The 18,259-nt window shown below is 43.5% G+C and overlaps 1 protein-coding gene across 1 annotated transcript in view; it reads right to left on the bottom strand.

Annotated features, from left to right (window-relative positions):
• PRPF8 (pre-mRNA processing factor 8) overlaps positions 1-18,259 on the bottom strand; it is a 497,675-nt gene that overhangs the window by 93,166 nt on the left and 386,250 nt on the right. The window contains exons 32-34 of the mRNA XM_069615406.1: positions 16,343-16,534; positions 15,674-15,911; positions 15,157-15,285 (exon numbers count right to left, since the gene is read on the bottom strand). Of these exons, the coding sequence (XP_069471507.1) occupies positions 15,157-15,285; positions 15,674-15,911; positions 16,343-16,534 (559 nt within the window). The remainder of the gene's footprint in view (positions 1-15,156; positions 15,286-15,673; positions 15,912-16,342; positions 16,535-18,259) is intronic.

Below are 18,259 nucleotides of genomic sequence, written 5' to 3'. Positions count from 1 at the left end.
GCACCAAATACAGAAGAACGCTTTAAAATCATAAACAAAATAAAAAAATCCACCTGGCTGCAACAATACTCTAATACCAACAGAGAAACTATGCAATGATCTCGCAGACCATTTAAAAATCAAAATCAAGACCATCCAACAAACCATACAAAGCATACGATGCAACGATAATATGCAACCCACCCATCCCTTCGAGGAACGCCCAAACAAACTCTGAAGCTTCCCCCAAATATCAGTGGAGACATTTGTCAAACTGGTAAACAAAAGGAACAAAACTGGTTCCCCCAAAGATCCCTGCCCCCCAGACAGATACAAATTAATCCTCTCACAAGGAACACTCATGGAATACTACAGAAACATCTTCAACCAATCAATCTCAACAGGGAAAATGCCACAATCCTTCAAATCATCATACATTAAACCACTCCTCAAGGATACAGAAGGAAACGTGGAGGACCTCTTGTTAGGCAAGATTGTATGCAGTACCCTTTGGGTGCACTACAACAACCCTGACCTCCTGGCCATAGGAACCCAAATTTTGGTATAAGTCTGTACTACACTGGTAACGTGATTGAGCAGCCAGGCTTCTTAAGAGGGGTCAATTTGAGCGGTAGGGTAGTTAGAGATTCACAGTGACAAGTATCCAAATAAACACTTACACTCAAGGTTTCTTGATTAAACAATTATTAATTTAACAGTTGTAAGGGAGTATTCTCAAAAATGTGCTAATTCCCTCCACCTTAGAGACCCCAGCAACTTTGCTGGATTTTGAGGACCCTTTTTCCCCACTCATGTATTGTAATGTGAATTTTACCTCTGTGCTTATTTTGGTTATGGAGTCTGAAACTCCATAGCCATCAACTTTTACATTTTGTAACACAGCACCTTCGGTGCAGTGGCACAGGGAAGTCTTTCAGATTTTCCAAAGTTTAAATACCTTCTCTGGGACAAACTACTGTTTCCCAGAGCAGTAAAGTGAAATTGACTTTACTTACCATTGAAGCTTTCTAGACCCTGCACACACTATCTTACAATAGAGTGCTGGAGGGGTTACTTAGTATCTCCTGGGTCTAGATACTCATGTAAAATTATTATGTCACCCTTTCCTCACAGAATGGCTGGTGGCAGTGGTTTTGTTTTTAACTACCATGGTTTGCATTTATCGCGGCTGTTCGCAGCTCCGGTAACGCTAACCGCGGAAGCCATAATTTTCAAAATGGTGCAGAGCCATCTTTGACAGAATGGTCCCCGGTTGTCTTTTTTTCGCAAGGTCTTTGTGGAAAGGTCCTTCTAGAGATTTTCTCTGCGCGCCAAACCAGATTGAGTCTCTTTGTTCATTTCGCCTTTGGCGAGCTTCAGGAGTGTAACCAACCTCTGTCTCCAGAGTGTCTGAGGTAGGCAGAAAGTGAGGGAGGTGCCCAAAACTCCCTATGCTTAGTCTCCTAGGAGACCCAAATGCACTTTGCAGTGATTGGCTGGCTGACTGTCCGGCAAGGACAGCCACCTTGCTGGGTGAATGACAGCTAGACTAGAATGAATGGGAGAGAACTGAATAAAAGGAGAGTCTTTTGGCTTGGAAGGCAGAGTCTACCACTGGACGAAGGAACCAAAGAAGAGCTTGAAGAGGACGGCTGCCGCAACTCCTGGACCGTTGGTTTGGTCGGTGAAGCCCTGCTGAAGTCAGAAACGCCAAGTTCGCATCGTCGGAGAAGCCCCTGCAATGACAACTTCTCCCTTTGAGTTGGTGGGACATAACTCCAAAGTCAGTCACCTGGACACCCATCTCCGAGCTGGTTGAATTTCCTCAGAGTTGCGGCAAGAAACCGTATAGTCAGGGGGAGGTACACCAGATTCAGACCTTCCAGGATATTGCGGCATGAAATGGCAAGTTTGCAGCATGAAATGGCAAATATTGCGGCACAAACCTTTATTTATTGCAGCATTTTTGCAGGACACTTTGTATTAACTGGAGGGTGTAAGATTGCCACATTGTAGGAAAGAGGCAGAGTGCAAGGCTACAAGAGAGCCAGGGTGTCAATATTATGTATCTTTTGTATTTATTTAAGAGGAAGAGTCCCAGATGTCTCTGGTTAGGTAGAATTTTTTTTGATTGGCTACATTTTTGGTTTAATGTGCATGGCTATTTAATAGTATTAACTCAATTGATCATTATCAGTTGTAATGCTGAAACTATTCCCCTTCTATGTTCTCCAATCCCCAAACACCCACACACCTCTATCACCAACACACATCACACATCTCACCAACTCCTCATTACAACTTTCATTCCTGAACCTCACTCTGCCATACAAATACTTTTTTGCACTCTCCCGCCATGGCAAAAATCCAAATCATACTCCCAACTCACACCTTACACACTACAATTCCTCCCGCAATATACAGTCCTTGATTCTTTTGTACTGCTTCTGCATCTTGCATCCTTTCTCCCATTCTACTGCACTCTTCACTCATCACCTCATCAGCTCACTGCCTCTTTCCTGCCAAACACTTCCTCTCTGCTTTCTGGCTCACTGCTCCCTCTGACAAGATACTCCCTCTACTTTCTGTACCTCGGCTCGCTCTCAGATTTTTGATCCACCGCATCGCTGCTTCCTCTGCTCCCTTGTTCACCACTTCCTCCTCTGACCCACTTCTCCCCCTCTGCTTTCTTGCCCATTACGTCACATCTCACCCATCGCTCTCCCTCCTTTCCCTCTGTGACAATTTTTTTAAAATGCTTTTGACCATGCCACTCAAAAAATGGGGCATTTAAAAATAGAGCCGAGGATATTATATTTTTAGATATCCCATTTTTGGAAATTAGCAGGTCACTATTTTCAAAAGGTGACCTGCGCATTTCCACAGGGCTGATCTGTAGTGCAAATTGTGCACTAGCCAGCTGCCTTGAATAGGCTTCTGGTTTGTTTGACCGAAGTATAATTATATGCGGCGGAATTGACTGTATAGATTTGCACTTCAGCCAAACAACCCAAACAAAATGTACCTTTCACCACCACCCGCCCACTCCCCTACTTAACTGCTTGGTCGCTGCCGCTTCCCCTGCAACTCTGCAGTGTCAGATCTGTCCCTCTAACGCAGGTCGGATCCGACACCGCAGGGTCCCTTTTTAATTCTTTTTTTGTTTTCGGAACCCGCCACCTCCAATTTTGAGGAAGCGGGGGACACCCCTGCAACTCCCACTACACATGTTCGGCAGTTATAAAAATCAATGGAATGGTACTGGAGAAATAGGTCAAATTGTACCATTTGATCGATTTTTGGTGGTCAAAATTGTTAGCACTTTGAATAGAAGCGCTCTTCCGACAGTGTTCTGCAAGCTCCCAGCGCCTTTTACAGTGACCGACCCTTCATGGGACTGCCACTGTAAAATGGGACCCAAAAAACGCATTTCTATACCGTTAAAAAAAAATACATGACAGGGTCAAGAAAGGACCCCGTCAAGCAGTGGCACCGCCCCTCCTTCCCCCCCACCTCCCGTGCGCGTAGGGTTGCCTACAATTTCACCACATTTAAAAATGCTTCTTGCTTGGAAATTTAGGATGTGCTTTTAAATTGGCAGAAACGCCCCCCCCCCCCCCGATTTGCTCAAGGAGGTGAAAAAGGCCATCTGAATGGGCGCTTATATAAAATCCACAAGGGACACCTGAATGGGCACATTTTAATAAAAATGTACCCATTCAGGTGTACCTTGTGGACTGGGCTTCTCTTTTTTTGAGCGCAAATGATGAGCTGTGTTAGCGCATTTCATTTCTTGCATTAAAAGGTTGAGAATCTTGCACCCCAATTATTTTTTTTATGCTAGTTTTTGCATTTTCTTTTGCGGGATCGCAAAATCGCTATAAACTGGAGGGTCTGCAGATTGGGTGCGCTACATTTATGCTGTCCTAAAGCTTTTGGAAGATCCTCCGGAATCCCACGAAGCAGGAATGACCAAGCCTGAGCCCCTCAGCAGAATGCGGGCCACCAGAAGCAAGGACAGTCCACCTTGACAGTTAGGAACCGCGTTGTCGCTATTTGCAGTAGCTGAAACGCAAAACAGCCACTGAAAGTGAAGTTTGCTGGTTGCGGGTTTTGACAGTCCCAGTGCATTGCAGCAGTCCCCCGATGTCCTCCCTCTTGTCCTCACGACTGAGGCCCAGGAACAGTGAGATCTGCAGAGCAGCACAGGAACAGAAGTAATCAGCTGCATCTTTTCTTCTTTACCAAGGTACTGTAAAATAAGTCTAAGAGAACTTAACTCTTGCTGTAGAAGTGCTTGTAACTTCCACAACTCACAAGTCTAATCAACTTGTGGCAATACATTTGATTCTGCTTTACATCAAAGACTCCTAAGAACCTGTGCAAAGACATTTCCATTTAATTATCAAAGTGCTTCACCCTATCCCAAGACTTTTGCCCATTGACTTTGGCTTAGCCTATTGAATTGTATGACTCTTAGAGAATCTAAAAGTACTTACCTGCTTAGGAATATTTGTGGTCTCATGTGTTCTAATAACCTTTGCCTTTTACCAACTTTTAAGAGTGTTCTGAATACAAACAGTAAGTTATCAATGTCCCCAGCACCCTTGTTATTGAAGTCACCTGAGGGTGTAGGTTGTGTCTGTGGTCTTTTTTCATTATGCCACACACCCCCATTTTTTTTCTACAAAGAGGCAACACGGAATTGGCGATTGCTCTCCTGTCCTGAAGGTTGAATATAAAGTCATTATACGAGTGGACCGTTTACCCTCGCCAAGAGAACTCAACTGTTGGCAACAGTTTTCCAACCCCCTGAATACAGACAGAGGGGCACATTGTAAAATAATTGAGTGACCTGCCACTGTGATATGAACAAGATATCACTTCAGTGTTTCTATCTTTTGTGAATATGATGAATGCATGAAGAAGTTGTGTATGGAGGGATGTGTTGTGTTTGGTATATGTAGCTAAATTTTACATGTAAATATTGTACATCTTTTTGTATAACCTGGTGTGTATTTGTACTATAAATAGAAAGCTATGATTTAAATAATAGTTAGCGGTCATCGTTGGTCTAGCTGGCCCAATTCTCTTTACCAGGTTGTGTCTGTGGGCCATCCCAAAAGGGTCTTGTCTGATTCCGAAACTCAGAGTGTACAGTATTGAAGTGTATTTGTGCATTACTATTCTATTGCTCCCTTATAAAGAAGGCTTTATAACTGATAAATTAATAATTGTTCATGCAAGAAACCTTGAGTGTTAGAGTTTATTTGAATACCTCTAACTGTGAATCTTTGTGTAACTCCACTACTGCTCACATTTCCCCTCTTGAGATGAGCCTGCCTGCTCAACACGCTACCAAAACTGTAGTACAAGTTTATACCAAAGGTTGGGTTGCCTATACCTGTAGTCATAGTCGTTTGTAGTGTTCCCAGAGGGTACTGCATTCAAACTTTGCCTAACAGTCAGTTTGAATAAGCCTTCTTCGGAAGGGAGCAATATAATAGCAACACACAAATACCTTCAAAATACACACTTGTTTCTCTAAATCAGCAAACACCCATTTGGGATGGCACACCGACACTTCCTACACCCTCGGGTGACTTAAATATAAATATTTAGGACACTGTGGACATTGATATGTCATTGTACCATTAGAGCAATACTTATTAGGCAGAATTGCATGCAGTGCCCTCTGGGACCACCACATACAATTAGGACTACAGGTCTAAGCAAAAAGCAACCTTTGAAGTCTGTACTACACAGTTTGTGGTAGCGATCTGAGCAGCCAGGCTTATCTCAAGAGGGAATGTGAGCAGTATAAGGATGTTACACAGAGGTCTTACAATCACAGTGGTTCAAGTAGACACTTATACTCACGGTTTCTCGGTAAAACACTTATGAATTTATTACACAATCATTTTGAAAACATTCACTAGAAGGAGGCAACTTATTATACACAAACACTTCAATACCAAACCAATAAGTTACTGAACAAATTAGGCTCCCCGGAAATGGGAGCAAAATGCCTTTTTCTTACTTTCAATGGGAGGAAAAAGGCACAAGTTAGCAGAATAGATCACAAATACTTTCTTTGGCAGTGAAAATAGTTTTAGTTCACTGGAGGACTCGATTCAATTCAATAGGCCTAGGCCAAAGTCTTGGATAGGAAAGAACAGTTTTTTTTCCAATAACACTATTTTCCACATAAACAACAATAGTAAAAGTAACAATGTTTCAAAATCAGCAAAAATAGTGAAATTTACAAAAGAACAATAGCATCATATATAATTCAGATCAAACAAAAACAAAAAACCAACCGTAGTGAAACATAACCAACAAAATAACCATAACCACACAAAACCAAAAAAAAAAAAAAAATAAATAAAGTGGAACCCCACCAATTACCCCACAAATACCAAAGCCATTAAAAAAAAATAAACCCCTTCCCTTCAATCATATAGAGCCATAAATGGACCCCATAATTTCATATAATCCTTATCTTTATTATGAAATGAAACCTTATCATACTGTGCCAAAACATGTAATTCCGTCAGCCATTCTTCAACATTAGGCTTCTTCCTCGATTTCCAAACCCTCAGTATCAACTTAATAGCCACAATTATGGCCCTATCAATCCAGCAAGAATGTCTCCTAATTCGACCACCCCTATCTTTACGTGAAAGTAGAATGATACTCACCGCCGACCTCTGCAAAACCACACCAAAAATCAAATCAATCCCATCGATCACTGCCGTCCAAAACTCCCGCACTCTCGACCTTTGAAGTCTGTACCACACAGTTTTTGGTAGTGAGCTGAGCAGCTATGCTTATCTTTAGAGGGAATGTGAGCTTGTAATGATGTTACACAGAGGTCTACAATCGCAAGTATTCAGATACACTTAAACTCAAGGTTTCTTGGTGAAACTCTTCTTAATTTATTACAGTCATTTAGAAAACATTCACTAAAAGGAGGCAACCAATATCACACGAACATATACTACAATACTTTACAGTAACTGGTTCTGAAACATTTAAGCTACTTTGAAGGAGGAGCAAAATGGTATTTGGAGAGTTTGAAATAGGAGCAAAAAGGCATAAGTTAATAAAAAGAATAATAGTTACTTTAAAACAGTGTAAATCGTTTGAGTTCAACAGAGGAGTGGATTCAATGCAATAGGTAGGCCGAAGTCCATGGTCTAGAGTCTTGTGTAGGTAAAAACGGTTCTGGTGTTAAAACGGAACAGTCTTTCCCACGGTTCTTAGAAGTAGTTCACAGAAGAAAGGTTCATATGTCGGGTCACAAGCTGACTAGGCCTGCAAGTTGCCAAAGTTCCACAAACCTTCACGGTGAGAGGTAAGTTCTCTCGGTCGGGTTTTCACAGTACTTTATATTGAAGAAAAGGATGCAGCTGAAGACTTATGTTCCTGGCAGTTCCTGCAGGTCTTGTTGTTCCTGAGCCTCAGTCATGGGGACAAGAGGAAGGATGTCGGGGGACTCCTGCACTGCAAGGGATCGTTGAAAAAGGCTGTCAAAATGGAGTCACTTCAGTTCACGTAGCTGTTCATCAAGCACACATGGTGTGTCCCTCCCTGGTTAATCCTAACCAGCTTCAAGAATAGAATCCAGGTGGCTTATGAGTGGATTGGTCCCACCAATTCAAAAGGAAGAAATTGTCCTTGAAGGGACTTCTCGGTCGAGGTGAACTTGGCAATTCGGACCTGCAGCAGGGCTTCACCGGGCAAACCAACGGTCCAGGAGTTGCAGCAGCCGTCCTCTTCCAGCTCGTCTTCAGTTCTCTCGTTCCAGTGGTCGACTGCTTTCCAGTCCAAGAGACTCTCCTTTTAAACAGTTTTCTCCCTTTCATTCCAGCCTAGCTGCCACAGTCAGCCAGCCAATCACACCCGAGTGCATTTGGGTCTCCTAGGAGACTAAGCACAGGGAGTTTCGGGCAACTCCCTCACTTCCTGCCCACCCCAGACACTTGGGCGCCAGAGGTGGTCTTCACTCCTGAAGCCTGGCGAAGGAACAAAGGGAGCAAATCTGGGTTGGCGCGCAGAGACAAACTCTAGAAGGACCTTTCCAAAAGGAAATGGCAAAAAAAGAAGACTGGGACCTGTTTAAACAAAGGGGGCTCAGATGCCATTTTGAAAAACATGGCTCCCGCGATTTAACGCTAACGACGGTCAGGAAAAATCATGGCAGTTCGTTGTAAAACCATGGCCACCAGCCATTCTGAGAGGAAAGGGTAGCATTTGACTGCTACATTAGTTTTTAGACACAGGATACTAAGTAACCCCTTCAGCACTCTATTGTAAGATTGGGTGTGCTGGGTATAGGAATTTAAAGGACTAAGTGAAGTCAATTTACCTCCACTGCTCTGGGAAACAGTTGATTCCAGAGAAGGTATTGAAACCTTGGAAAAGCCGGAAAGGATTCCCTTTGTCACTGCACCGAAGGTGCTGTGTAACACAAATAAGATGCCTATGGAGTTGGTTAGACTCCATATCCAAAGAAAACACAAGGGTAAAACACACATCAAAATACATTAGTGGGGAAAAAGGTTCACACTCTCCAGGTAAAAAAATCAAGTCCTCAAAATCTAGCAAAGTTGCTGGGGGTCTCCAAGGTGAAGGGAATTAGCAAATTGAGAATTCTCCATTCTCCCTTTTTTTCTCCCAGCAGAGGCAGGTGAGGAGCTGCAGTGCGTGGCCCCCCATTTTGCGACAAAAACACTTTAAAAAGTGTTTGGATCTCCTAGGTGCCCCGGCCACCATTTCCTGGATTCTCCCCCTGCAGCCCGCCTCCCATCCCGCCCACGGGCTGTGATTGGATCCCCCTCATCTCATAACCAGCCCTCCCAGGGCAGCCCTTTGCCCGGCAGACCCTGTGGCAAAGGGTGCCTCCAATAGAGGCGGCTCCAGAAAGTGCCTGTAGGTGTCCGCGGGGGAAGCCAATGAAGCCAGCAGTTAACAGACACCAACAAAAACTGTAAGTGTGGCATGAGTGGGGTGTAGAGCAATTACTCGACACCAGAAAGCCCCTGTCACTCTACCTTATCTTCCCATATTATAGACTGCCATAGTTTTAGCCCATGCACTTAGAAAGTTGTGTGACCACCAGCTGGATTTCAACCATGGCAGTGTCCGAAATGTTACCTACACTGCATCCTAACATACTAGTCAATGTTAACAAGTGTCACACCTAGAGGGAACTGTGGACGCTAGCATGCGTCACATCTAGATAGGTTTGTAAATGTCGGCATCTGCCTACCTGGATGGAATTAGGAAGGCTTAGCATACACCATACTTGAAATAACTCCTACTGAAATGTTAGAAATGTGAATGTTGGCACGCACCACACTTAGTTAGAATTCCTAACTTTGCCTCACATCCAGATGGGATTATAACTATTAGCAAGCAGCATACTTAGATAAAACTGTAAATGTTAACATGTGCCGCACTTAGAATTGAGAACATTAGCCTGTGCTGTATCTGGACAGGATTGTGAATGTCAGCATGTGCCACACTCAGACTTAATTCCCAACTTCGCCATGCGTCGCATCTAGATAGTATTGTGAGGGTTCGGCAAGTGCCACACGTGGACGGAATCATGAAGATTACCAAGCACTACACTTAAAAGGAATTGAGAATGTTAGCATGTCCCACACTTAGATAAAATTGTGAACATTGGCCTGTGCGGTATCTGGATTGTATTGTGAAGATTGTTGAGTGCCACACTCAGACTGAATTGTGTAGGTCAGCAAGTGCTACACTTAGACAGAACTGTGAATGCTTGCATGTTAAATGTCACATAACCCACTAACCAATTTAAACTCAAACTCTCTGCATATTTAAAAAACTCACACAACCATCTCTCGCACAACCAGCTGCACGCACCTCACCACACTGCAACATCACATAATCCGCACCAACAGCACACGCGGGCTAACACTGATCCATTACTCGCACCAAAGCTCAGCACCCAGTGTCAACCTAGTTGAAGCTGCCAACAGTACACCACTCCTCTGACTATCCTACGCCCTCTTCACCTTACTAACCCATCCCACCTTCTCATTTACAGATCCTCCAGAGCGCCTGGGGACCAATTCCGTTGGTGACGGTGCGCTATACAAGTACCGTTAACATAACATAACAGATACAGGTCAAGAAGATATATCACCAATATAAAAATCTTACCAAACAGCCTGCAGCAGGTAAGAGACCGGAAGAGGGGGCACTGCATCTCTGTGTGCAATTCATTGAGGGGTACTTCCAAACCGCGGGATGATACCCTGCTTGAGCGGTTTGGATATAGCTAGAGAGTATGAAGGGGCAAGACAATGGGGGTGTTGGGGAGCGGGGTGGGGCATCATAGGAAAGTAGAACATTATTATATGGCAATGTTGAAATTACCAGGGCCAGACAATTCACTTTAATAATTGTGGAGCTAAAACCACACAGAACCCAATCAAGTATCCAGTCAGATCCAGTATTTGTTCTCTTGGTCGTCACCCATCTAGGACAGAATAAACCATGACCATACACAGTCATCTGTTTCCATGTTTCGGTTTAGTCTAGGAACTCAAACTCTATTTAAACATAGAGTACCCCTCCATGGACATCCATTGGGCTCAATATTAGTTTAGGTACATATGCCACCAACCATATGAGAGCACAACTAACTGTGCACGTAGACAGAAGTCATGGTTTCTCTGGGACACCTCAACAATGCCAGGTGCATTGCCATCTCAGAGAGCATGATACAGTCCTTAGAAGTTCTGGAAACCATTTGATACAAAAACAAGCGGTAGGACATTGGAACCCCCCCACCCGCCCTCCCCCCAACCACACAAATCAGATTTTAAAGGAGGCAGAAGATTGGTCATATATTCAGAATCTCACCCATGATTATGAAGTATTGACATGTGTGCACCTCAAGACTGACCATGAGGACTTTCACCCAGATTGTCTGAAGAATTTGAATTACAGCGGATGCCCGCTGTCTCCATTGTTGTTTATAATCTCGACTGAACCCTTAGCAGAAGCAATTAGATCCACTCCAAGAATCAAAGGGGTTTGCTATGGAACTTGCCAAAAGCTCTGGTTATATGGGGATGATTTATTGGTGGTGGTGCAAGATCCATCGAACTCAATAGCGAAATTGATGAAGGCCCTGGATGATTTTGGAGCAATCTCAAACTACAGAATTAATTGTCAGAAATCAGAGACCTTACCATGCTCAAACACCACAACTTATGAAGTGGTGAGAACTTTTGGGTTCAGATGGTGTGCTAGTAAAATGAAATATCTAGGTGTCTGGATAACTAGGAATTTGAAGGATCTTATGAAAACTAACATGGATCTTTGTATGCAGAAGATAAAACAGGAGATTGATCGCTGGTCTGCACTTCAGCTGTCCTTAGGGGGCAGGGTAAATGCAATAAAAATGAGTTTAACGCCAAAAGTAACTTATATGTTAGGAATGATTCTGATGCCTGTGCGAAAAATGGAATGGAAGAAATTGGATTGTATGCTTCAGTCATTTTTTGGAATGGGAAAATTCCAAGGTTGAAACTTTGGAAACTACAGCTCAAAAAAGAGAAAGGGGGCTTGAACATTCCGCATTTTGAGCGATACCACCAGGCGTTCACTTTGAGGCACATCCTTCCATTCCTGATGTCAGAGGATGAGTGGGCTCGTGCTGAGGCAGAGAGGGCAGGGCCGTTGGTTATGTGGGCCACTCCATCAACCATTACTTGCAAGAGGGCCTACGGCTCAGCTGTGACAGATTTCTTGAGGACAATTTGGAGAGCCTATGAACAAGTAGCCGGAATAGATTCTGGTACAAATGCAGAATCATTAATATGGCTGAAACCCAGAATTAGAATTGGGAAGAAAGTGATTTTTTGGAGAAGGTGGTTCACAGCAGGCATCAAAGAAATTGGGGATTTGTTCAAGGATCAGAAATGGAAGACATTCAGGAAGCTGAGAGCGGACCTGGCCCAAAATGTATATGGTGACTACAGGAAATTGAGGAAAGTGGTGAGCCTGCTATCTGCAAATGCTTTCCAGTATCAAGAGTTTTTCCGGAAAGGCACATTTAGCCTCTAGAATGTACACTCTGTTAAGTGACTTCTCAGAACCAGATCAAGGGATCCTGATGACATGGTCAGGGGTTTTGGAAACGGAAAGGACCTCTCAAAGATGGACAAGTATAGGTGCAAATTTCAAAAGAGTCTCCCTGAATGTTGGGGATCAAGATTGTCAGATTAAGATACTCGACAAAATATTTTGGACTCCCGTTAGTCTTTTCAAACATGGTTTATTGAACTCTGACATTTGCTGGCGTTGTGCATTGGGGCAAGGCACTGGAGCATATGCTGCGGGATTGTGTTAAATTGAAGGATTTCTGGAATGGGTTTGTGAAGGTAACGAATGCTGTTGTGGGGGAAGCAGCCCTACAGATAAGGTGCGTATCTTGGCTTTATACGCATGTAATTAAAGCCATTACAGAGCATTTCATTTTCTTCTGCGTACATTAAAAAGCATACTTTCCTCCACTAGATGGCAGTAGAGGGCAATCTCCATATCTGAGTGCATTACACAACTTCTTTTATTAAAAAGTACAGTGGGGTTAACTAGATTTTTGGGATCTTCTAGTTTACCATTCAGGGTTAACATGTTGATGTAAGGATTTACATGTTGCCATGTGGTGTTGTTATACAATTTGTGTTTTTGGAAGTAAACTCTTTAAGACATCATTATTGTAGGCCTTGAAAGCCAAACTATTTGTACTGAGTAACGCTTGGAAGGTATGTGGTCAAATTTGCAGAGTGGATTAAAATCCCTGCTTCACTGTTCAGCCATGGTTTGTGATCCTGGTCCCCTGTCCCCATACTCCACCCTGCCTCCCACCCCATCTATCCGGCCATCCTACTCCCTCCTTTTTGGATGCAACCAGAAGACCACTAGTTCCTTTTTTCCACTTCCACCACTCATGTGATTAGCGGTCATGGGCTGAATTTGCTGTGTTGCGTGTTATGTCCGAGATGCAGATTCTTGGCTATCTAGGAGGAAACCTATCGGGCAATCAAGACCGCTCCCCTCGGATGGAAGTAGAAGATGGGGGAAGGTACAGACAAGTCTTTAATACTCGAGGAGTTCATGTGAAGTTATATTAAACAAGCAGCAAGGAGTAAGCCAAGAGACAAACGTTGTCATATGCATTAAATAAATGGTCACTACTATTAATGCTACAGGTCGAACAGTGGGACAGAGGCCAGTCAGGCTTTTTTAGTAGTAACTAGTTGGAAATAAATCACTTTTAGTAGCAATTTCTATTTTTGCTAAAAAGGCACAGTGGCAAAAGTATTTGTCCAGGATCACACACTTTAGTGTTGAAGTAGGGCTTTTGGACCAGTCTTCAATTTATGCACTGCCTGCATTTCTTCCTAACTGTAATAGCCAGAATAATGGTTTTTGGCTTTGTACACAAACAATAAACCAGTAAAACTATAAATATGCCTACCATAATGCAATTCAGCTTGCACGCACTTTTTGGTTATTTGAAGTGATATTGCTAACTAGTGTCTGGCGATCCACATTAATTTCCTGCAGCAGACAGCAGGAAAGGTAGATTAGCAGTTTGTGACGTTTGCTAAGATTATGTGTGCAAGTTCCTGTAAGTAAATCATATGCCAACAATTGCTTACTCACACTCCCTCTGCAGGCAATACATCAGTCTCAATCTATAGTAGTTCTTAACAGAGTTTCTAGGCTCTAGAATTTTGAAAATGAAGCTGTGTAAGTACCAGGTACTTGTCAGTTATTTTATATTTTCCACAAGTGTAATAAAATGGTTAAAACCAAGCCAGACAACTTTGATCTACGACCCTTTTGGGCTACGGGTCTGATTTTACGTATGCATTGGGTGTAATGTTGGATACGTTTTACTCTCTTGCAGAGGAGAAAACTCATTTTTACCCCCTTGAAATTGCATTTACACTCATTTGAAAAATCATGCGTAAAATACTCCCGCCTCAAAATCTTATCTGGACCACTGGGGGGAAGAGATGGAATACAACTTTGAAATATTGATCTTAGGTGAAACTGTACTGCTGGAAGACTTGAATGATAGCCAAATCACCTGGATTATGAGAGGAGCAGCAGTGGCAAAGAGATTGATACTAAGTGCATGGACGTCAGCTGACTTTATGAACGAGTCTGACCATGATGAGATAGTGTGGAGATGAGAGTTACTGTTCTACATTAATGCTCACTCTGCTCTTCAATAGCACTTCATGAAATATATTGGCACAGCAAATAAATGCACAAGGAGAGATTTCCACAAAGGCTTGCCTTCAGCCTCAAATAAGTTCACAGCATTGGACACTGCCTCTTTTCATTTGTCTCTCCCATCTCCTCCAATCGTATTCCATGACAAATGTTTGGAATAAATGGGTCCAAACCTTCATTAAGGAAAGCATTGTAGTACAGCATGGTGCACCAAGTTGCTTCCTGGGACCTTCTTCACAGCAGTTAATCTGCACTTCTTGGCAAAGGGTTCTCAAGAGTTATTTTTTGGAAGCTCACTAAGCTCATACACTTTTCTATTCTCACAATCTCCCCTGGTATTGACATTTCAGAATGATGCAAGAAAGGTTTACTCATCAGCAACTTTTGCCGGGCTCTTCTGAAGGCCCCATACAACTTAGTCTGCTTAAAACACACAACTAACTGATTGGACATGGCAGTCTAGCTTCCGTATGAGCAAAGGAAGCACTGGAACGTATCCAGGAAGAGAAGCCCCTACAACCACAACAAATACTTCCTTCCTGCTAATGACTCACTGCTATTGAGCGGCTCTGTTAGGCCTTAAGATGCGTCACATGCAGCAGTGACACAATTCAGTTATGTGAAAGCTCCATCCTGTCTGCTTCAAATATAGACGTGTGTGCATCTGCCAGGGGATCATGCTTCAAACTCAGCTTCCCTACTGATCAATTCCATTCCTCTCTAACGAGCCCTTTCAGTAGTCATCCTTCTTAAAACAAACTCATACTGCATTTTCAGACACCCAAAGTGCCGAGCTTTGTATATTGATCACTGCAGCCAAAATGGTTCAGAACACCAATTTGAGCTGCTTTGTTCTCAAGTTCCTTGCCAATCTCATACCTGACCCAAACGCTTCTGTCCTGCCCACACAGAGGTGTGAATAATCTTCAAGAAGAGCTGCCCCGTCCTGGGGTTGAAGATGAAAATAGCCCCATTGATGGGCTTTGTGGTCAAGTTACCTTCAAATGTCTGAAAGAAAAAATTGCAACAGATGTCAATACGAAGGGCAACGTTTCATCTTCCTGCCGTCTACCTCCCACCCCACCCCAAGCCAGACTCCCCAAAGCACTGCTTGCATTCTACTTTTTTTGCAATTATTGAGTTAAGATTTCTATAGAAACCCAGCTAGTGCCAAGCTACTTGGGAAAAAACCATCAGCCCATTCTGTAATCCCGCCCTGCTTAAAATGACAATACATCGCCTGGAGCATTCTGGCCCACTACTTTCCTCCCACCAACCCACCCCCACTGATATTCCCCCTCACTGTTAGTGCCTTCTATCTATAAGCCTCCCTCTCAGCCAACTTTCACTATAATCAATCCTACCTGGTTAGTCCACAGCTGTGCCTCAGACTCACCTTGTGGATAGTGACTCTGTACACATTTGTGTCATCCACAAACCAAATGATCTGGTTGGAAAAGAGTTCGCCATAGTTCTGGGAGGAGAGGTAGGGTTCGGTAGGCTCTGATGAATAGAGCTGCAGCCCCTTGCGGATGCGCTCCCGCAGCACGTACAGAGCTGGGTTCGCCTTCATGATCTTGGCCATTGCTTGCTGAATAAGGGGTTTGCCTCCGGGGAACCAGTTTCCATAGGCACTAAAGGAAGGAGGCAACAAACTGCATTAATTACAAGCCTGCAGTGCATGCGCCCATCAAAATCAGACCTTACCAAGCAATACAGCTTGGGTACATACACCACGCTGAAAAAATGACGATTAAGGGTCTCAACCACCACCATGCGTTATCCATGTCCCATGCTACCACACCAATCTATTTAGTGAACATATATCTCAACTGCAGAGATTACTGTTGACCCATTCACCTGACACCCAAGCTTCCTTGGTGGGCAGGTAGGAGAAGATATTGACGATGCATCAAGGGTGTAGGTTAATGGTGCATCCCATTCCCACCTTCCATCCCCCTACCTTGAAGGTCCAGATACCAAACATGTAGCAGTTTACAGTGCAACTTGTTCAAACTCCTCCTTTAGCTTACCCCATTCATCTCCCACAGACCAGGGATCTCACCTGTGCAGATTGTAAGCCAGGTCGATAGCAATCAGCACGCCTGTCGGTGAAGGGTAAATACTCATATTGTCTGTTGTATAATCCAGAAACTTGGCTCTCGCATATCGCTCAATATCGTGGGAGTCGTAGTCACCCCATCGCAGTTGGATATCTATCCAGTACTTCTGTGTCGTTGTACTGTCCATCACATCCCTAAGGAGAGAAGAGTGAGTGTAAAAAACACGGGGCTCTGAGACAGTTGAAAGAATGGAGAGACACACGGAGTTCATGAAACAAGCAGCGAGAAGCAAAATATAAAAGCTAAAAAGGAACGATTTCACTGTAGTCACTTGTTCGGCAGTCCGTTGTCCTTCATCCAGACTAAGGATTGCAGGAAGGCAAATGTTAAGACTGAACTCCATTTGGGGGGGGAGGGGCATCTGCTGTCCTGTTTTATTGTACCCTTACCACCATTTGGAGGTTCTGCCCAATGTGAGCTGTTGAGTTACAATTCCTTTTGGGGCCCCTCAATTTTTTTGTTTTTTCTACCCGTCTTTTTTGTTTCACTGATCTCTTTTTGGTGGCCAGAGGTATTTCTCCTGAGTACCCCTGCCATTAAGTCCCACTTTATCCTACTTAAGGTTGATGGTATTGGGTCGCCCCTAAGGTGTGACTGCACCAATTCTTACTTAACATCCGGATACACAGTAGGCTCTCCGGTCGCTGGAAATCGCTACAGCCGTCCTGTCATCTTCCTCTTTGGTTTCAGCTCTAGTGGACGACTTGTCAGCAGCTTCCAGGTTCGGAGTATTTATCAGGAATTACAGCACATCATCTGCAATCTCCGCCTGCATTTTACAGAACGGGGCGGTCGGCTGTCCTATCAGGAGAGCCAGCCCTGAGTTGTCTCCTTTCAGGCAAGGAGCAAGACAAAGGGCTGCAGAATTTGCCTCCTTGTTAGGCAAGATTGTATATAGTAACCCTGTGGGAGACTACACCATCCTTGTCCTCTTGGCATTAGGTAACCCAACCTTTTGTATATGTCTGTACTACACAAGTTGGTAGAGTGATTGAGCAGCCAGACTTATCTCAAGAGGGGTCAATGCGAGCTGTAGAGGTGTAACAGATTCACAGTGACAAGTATTCAAATGGCAATTATAGTCAATGTTTCCTATTAAAATAACAGTTTTAAAATAAGCTTTCTTTAGAAAGGGTAATATGCAACAAGACACAGACAGACACACACACACACACACACACACACACACACACACACCCTGAGGTGACTTCAATAGCTAGGGCGCTGGGGACATTAATATATCACTTGTAAACTAAGGGAAAGGTTAACAAGTTACTCTGAACAGGCAAGTACTTTTCAATCTCCCAATGAAGTACAGGTTAACCCTTTCCCAGCTATACAAGTAACTTATGTATGCCCTTTTGAGGCACAGATAAACGACAGAAGAGTCTACAGGGAGCCAGGCCAGCCAATGTCAATTAAGCAAAATCTAGGTTAGTTGAGGCACTTCTTGAAGATAGTACAAAGTCTTGAACAATGTTATAGAGAATTGTTAGGGCGAATTCTCAGAAATGTACTAATTCCCCTCTACCTAAGAGACCCCCAGCTCTTTTGCTAGACTCGACGTTTGCCTGGAGAGAGGGAGACCCTTTTTCCCCACTCATGTATTTTAATGCGATTTGAACTCTGTCACACTCCAAAAACCAAAAGAGAAACAAACTCCATAGGCATCATTTTACATTGTAGCACACAGCACCTTCAGTGTAGTGCTACAGGGAAGTCCTACAGATTTCCCCAAAGGCTTAAAACACCTCTCTCTTGGATAACTACTGTTTCCAAGAACAGTAAAGTGAAATTGACTTTCCGCTTTTAAATTTCTAGACCCAGCACACACTTACAATAGGGTGCTAAGGGATTAC

Source organism: Ambystoma mexicanum, chromosome 9 (genome assembly GCF_040938575.1).
Source record: "Ambystoma mexicanum isolate Mex_15411 chromosome 9, UKY_AmexF1_1, whole genome shotgun sequence".
NCBI lineage: Eukaryota > Metazoa > Chordata > Amphibia > Caudata > Ambystomatidae > Ambystoma > Ambystoma mexicanum.
The sequence above is the reverse complement of the archived record's forward strand: the minus strand, read 5'-3'. Positions and strand labels throughout refer to the sequence as shown.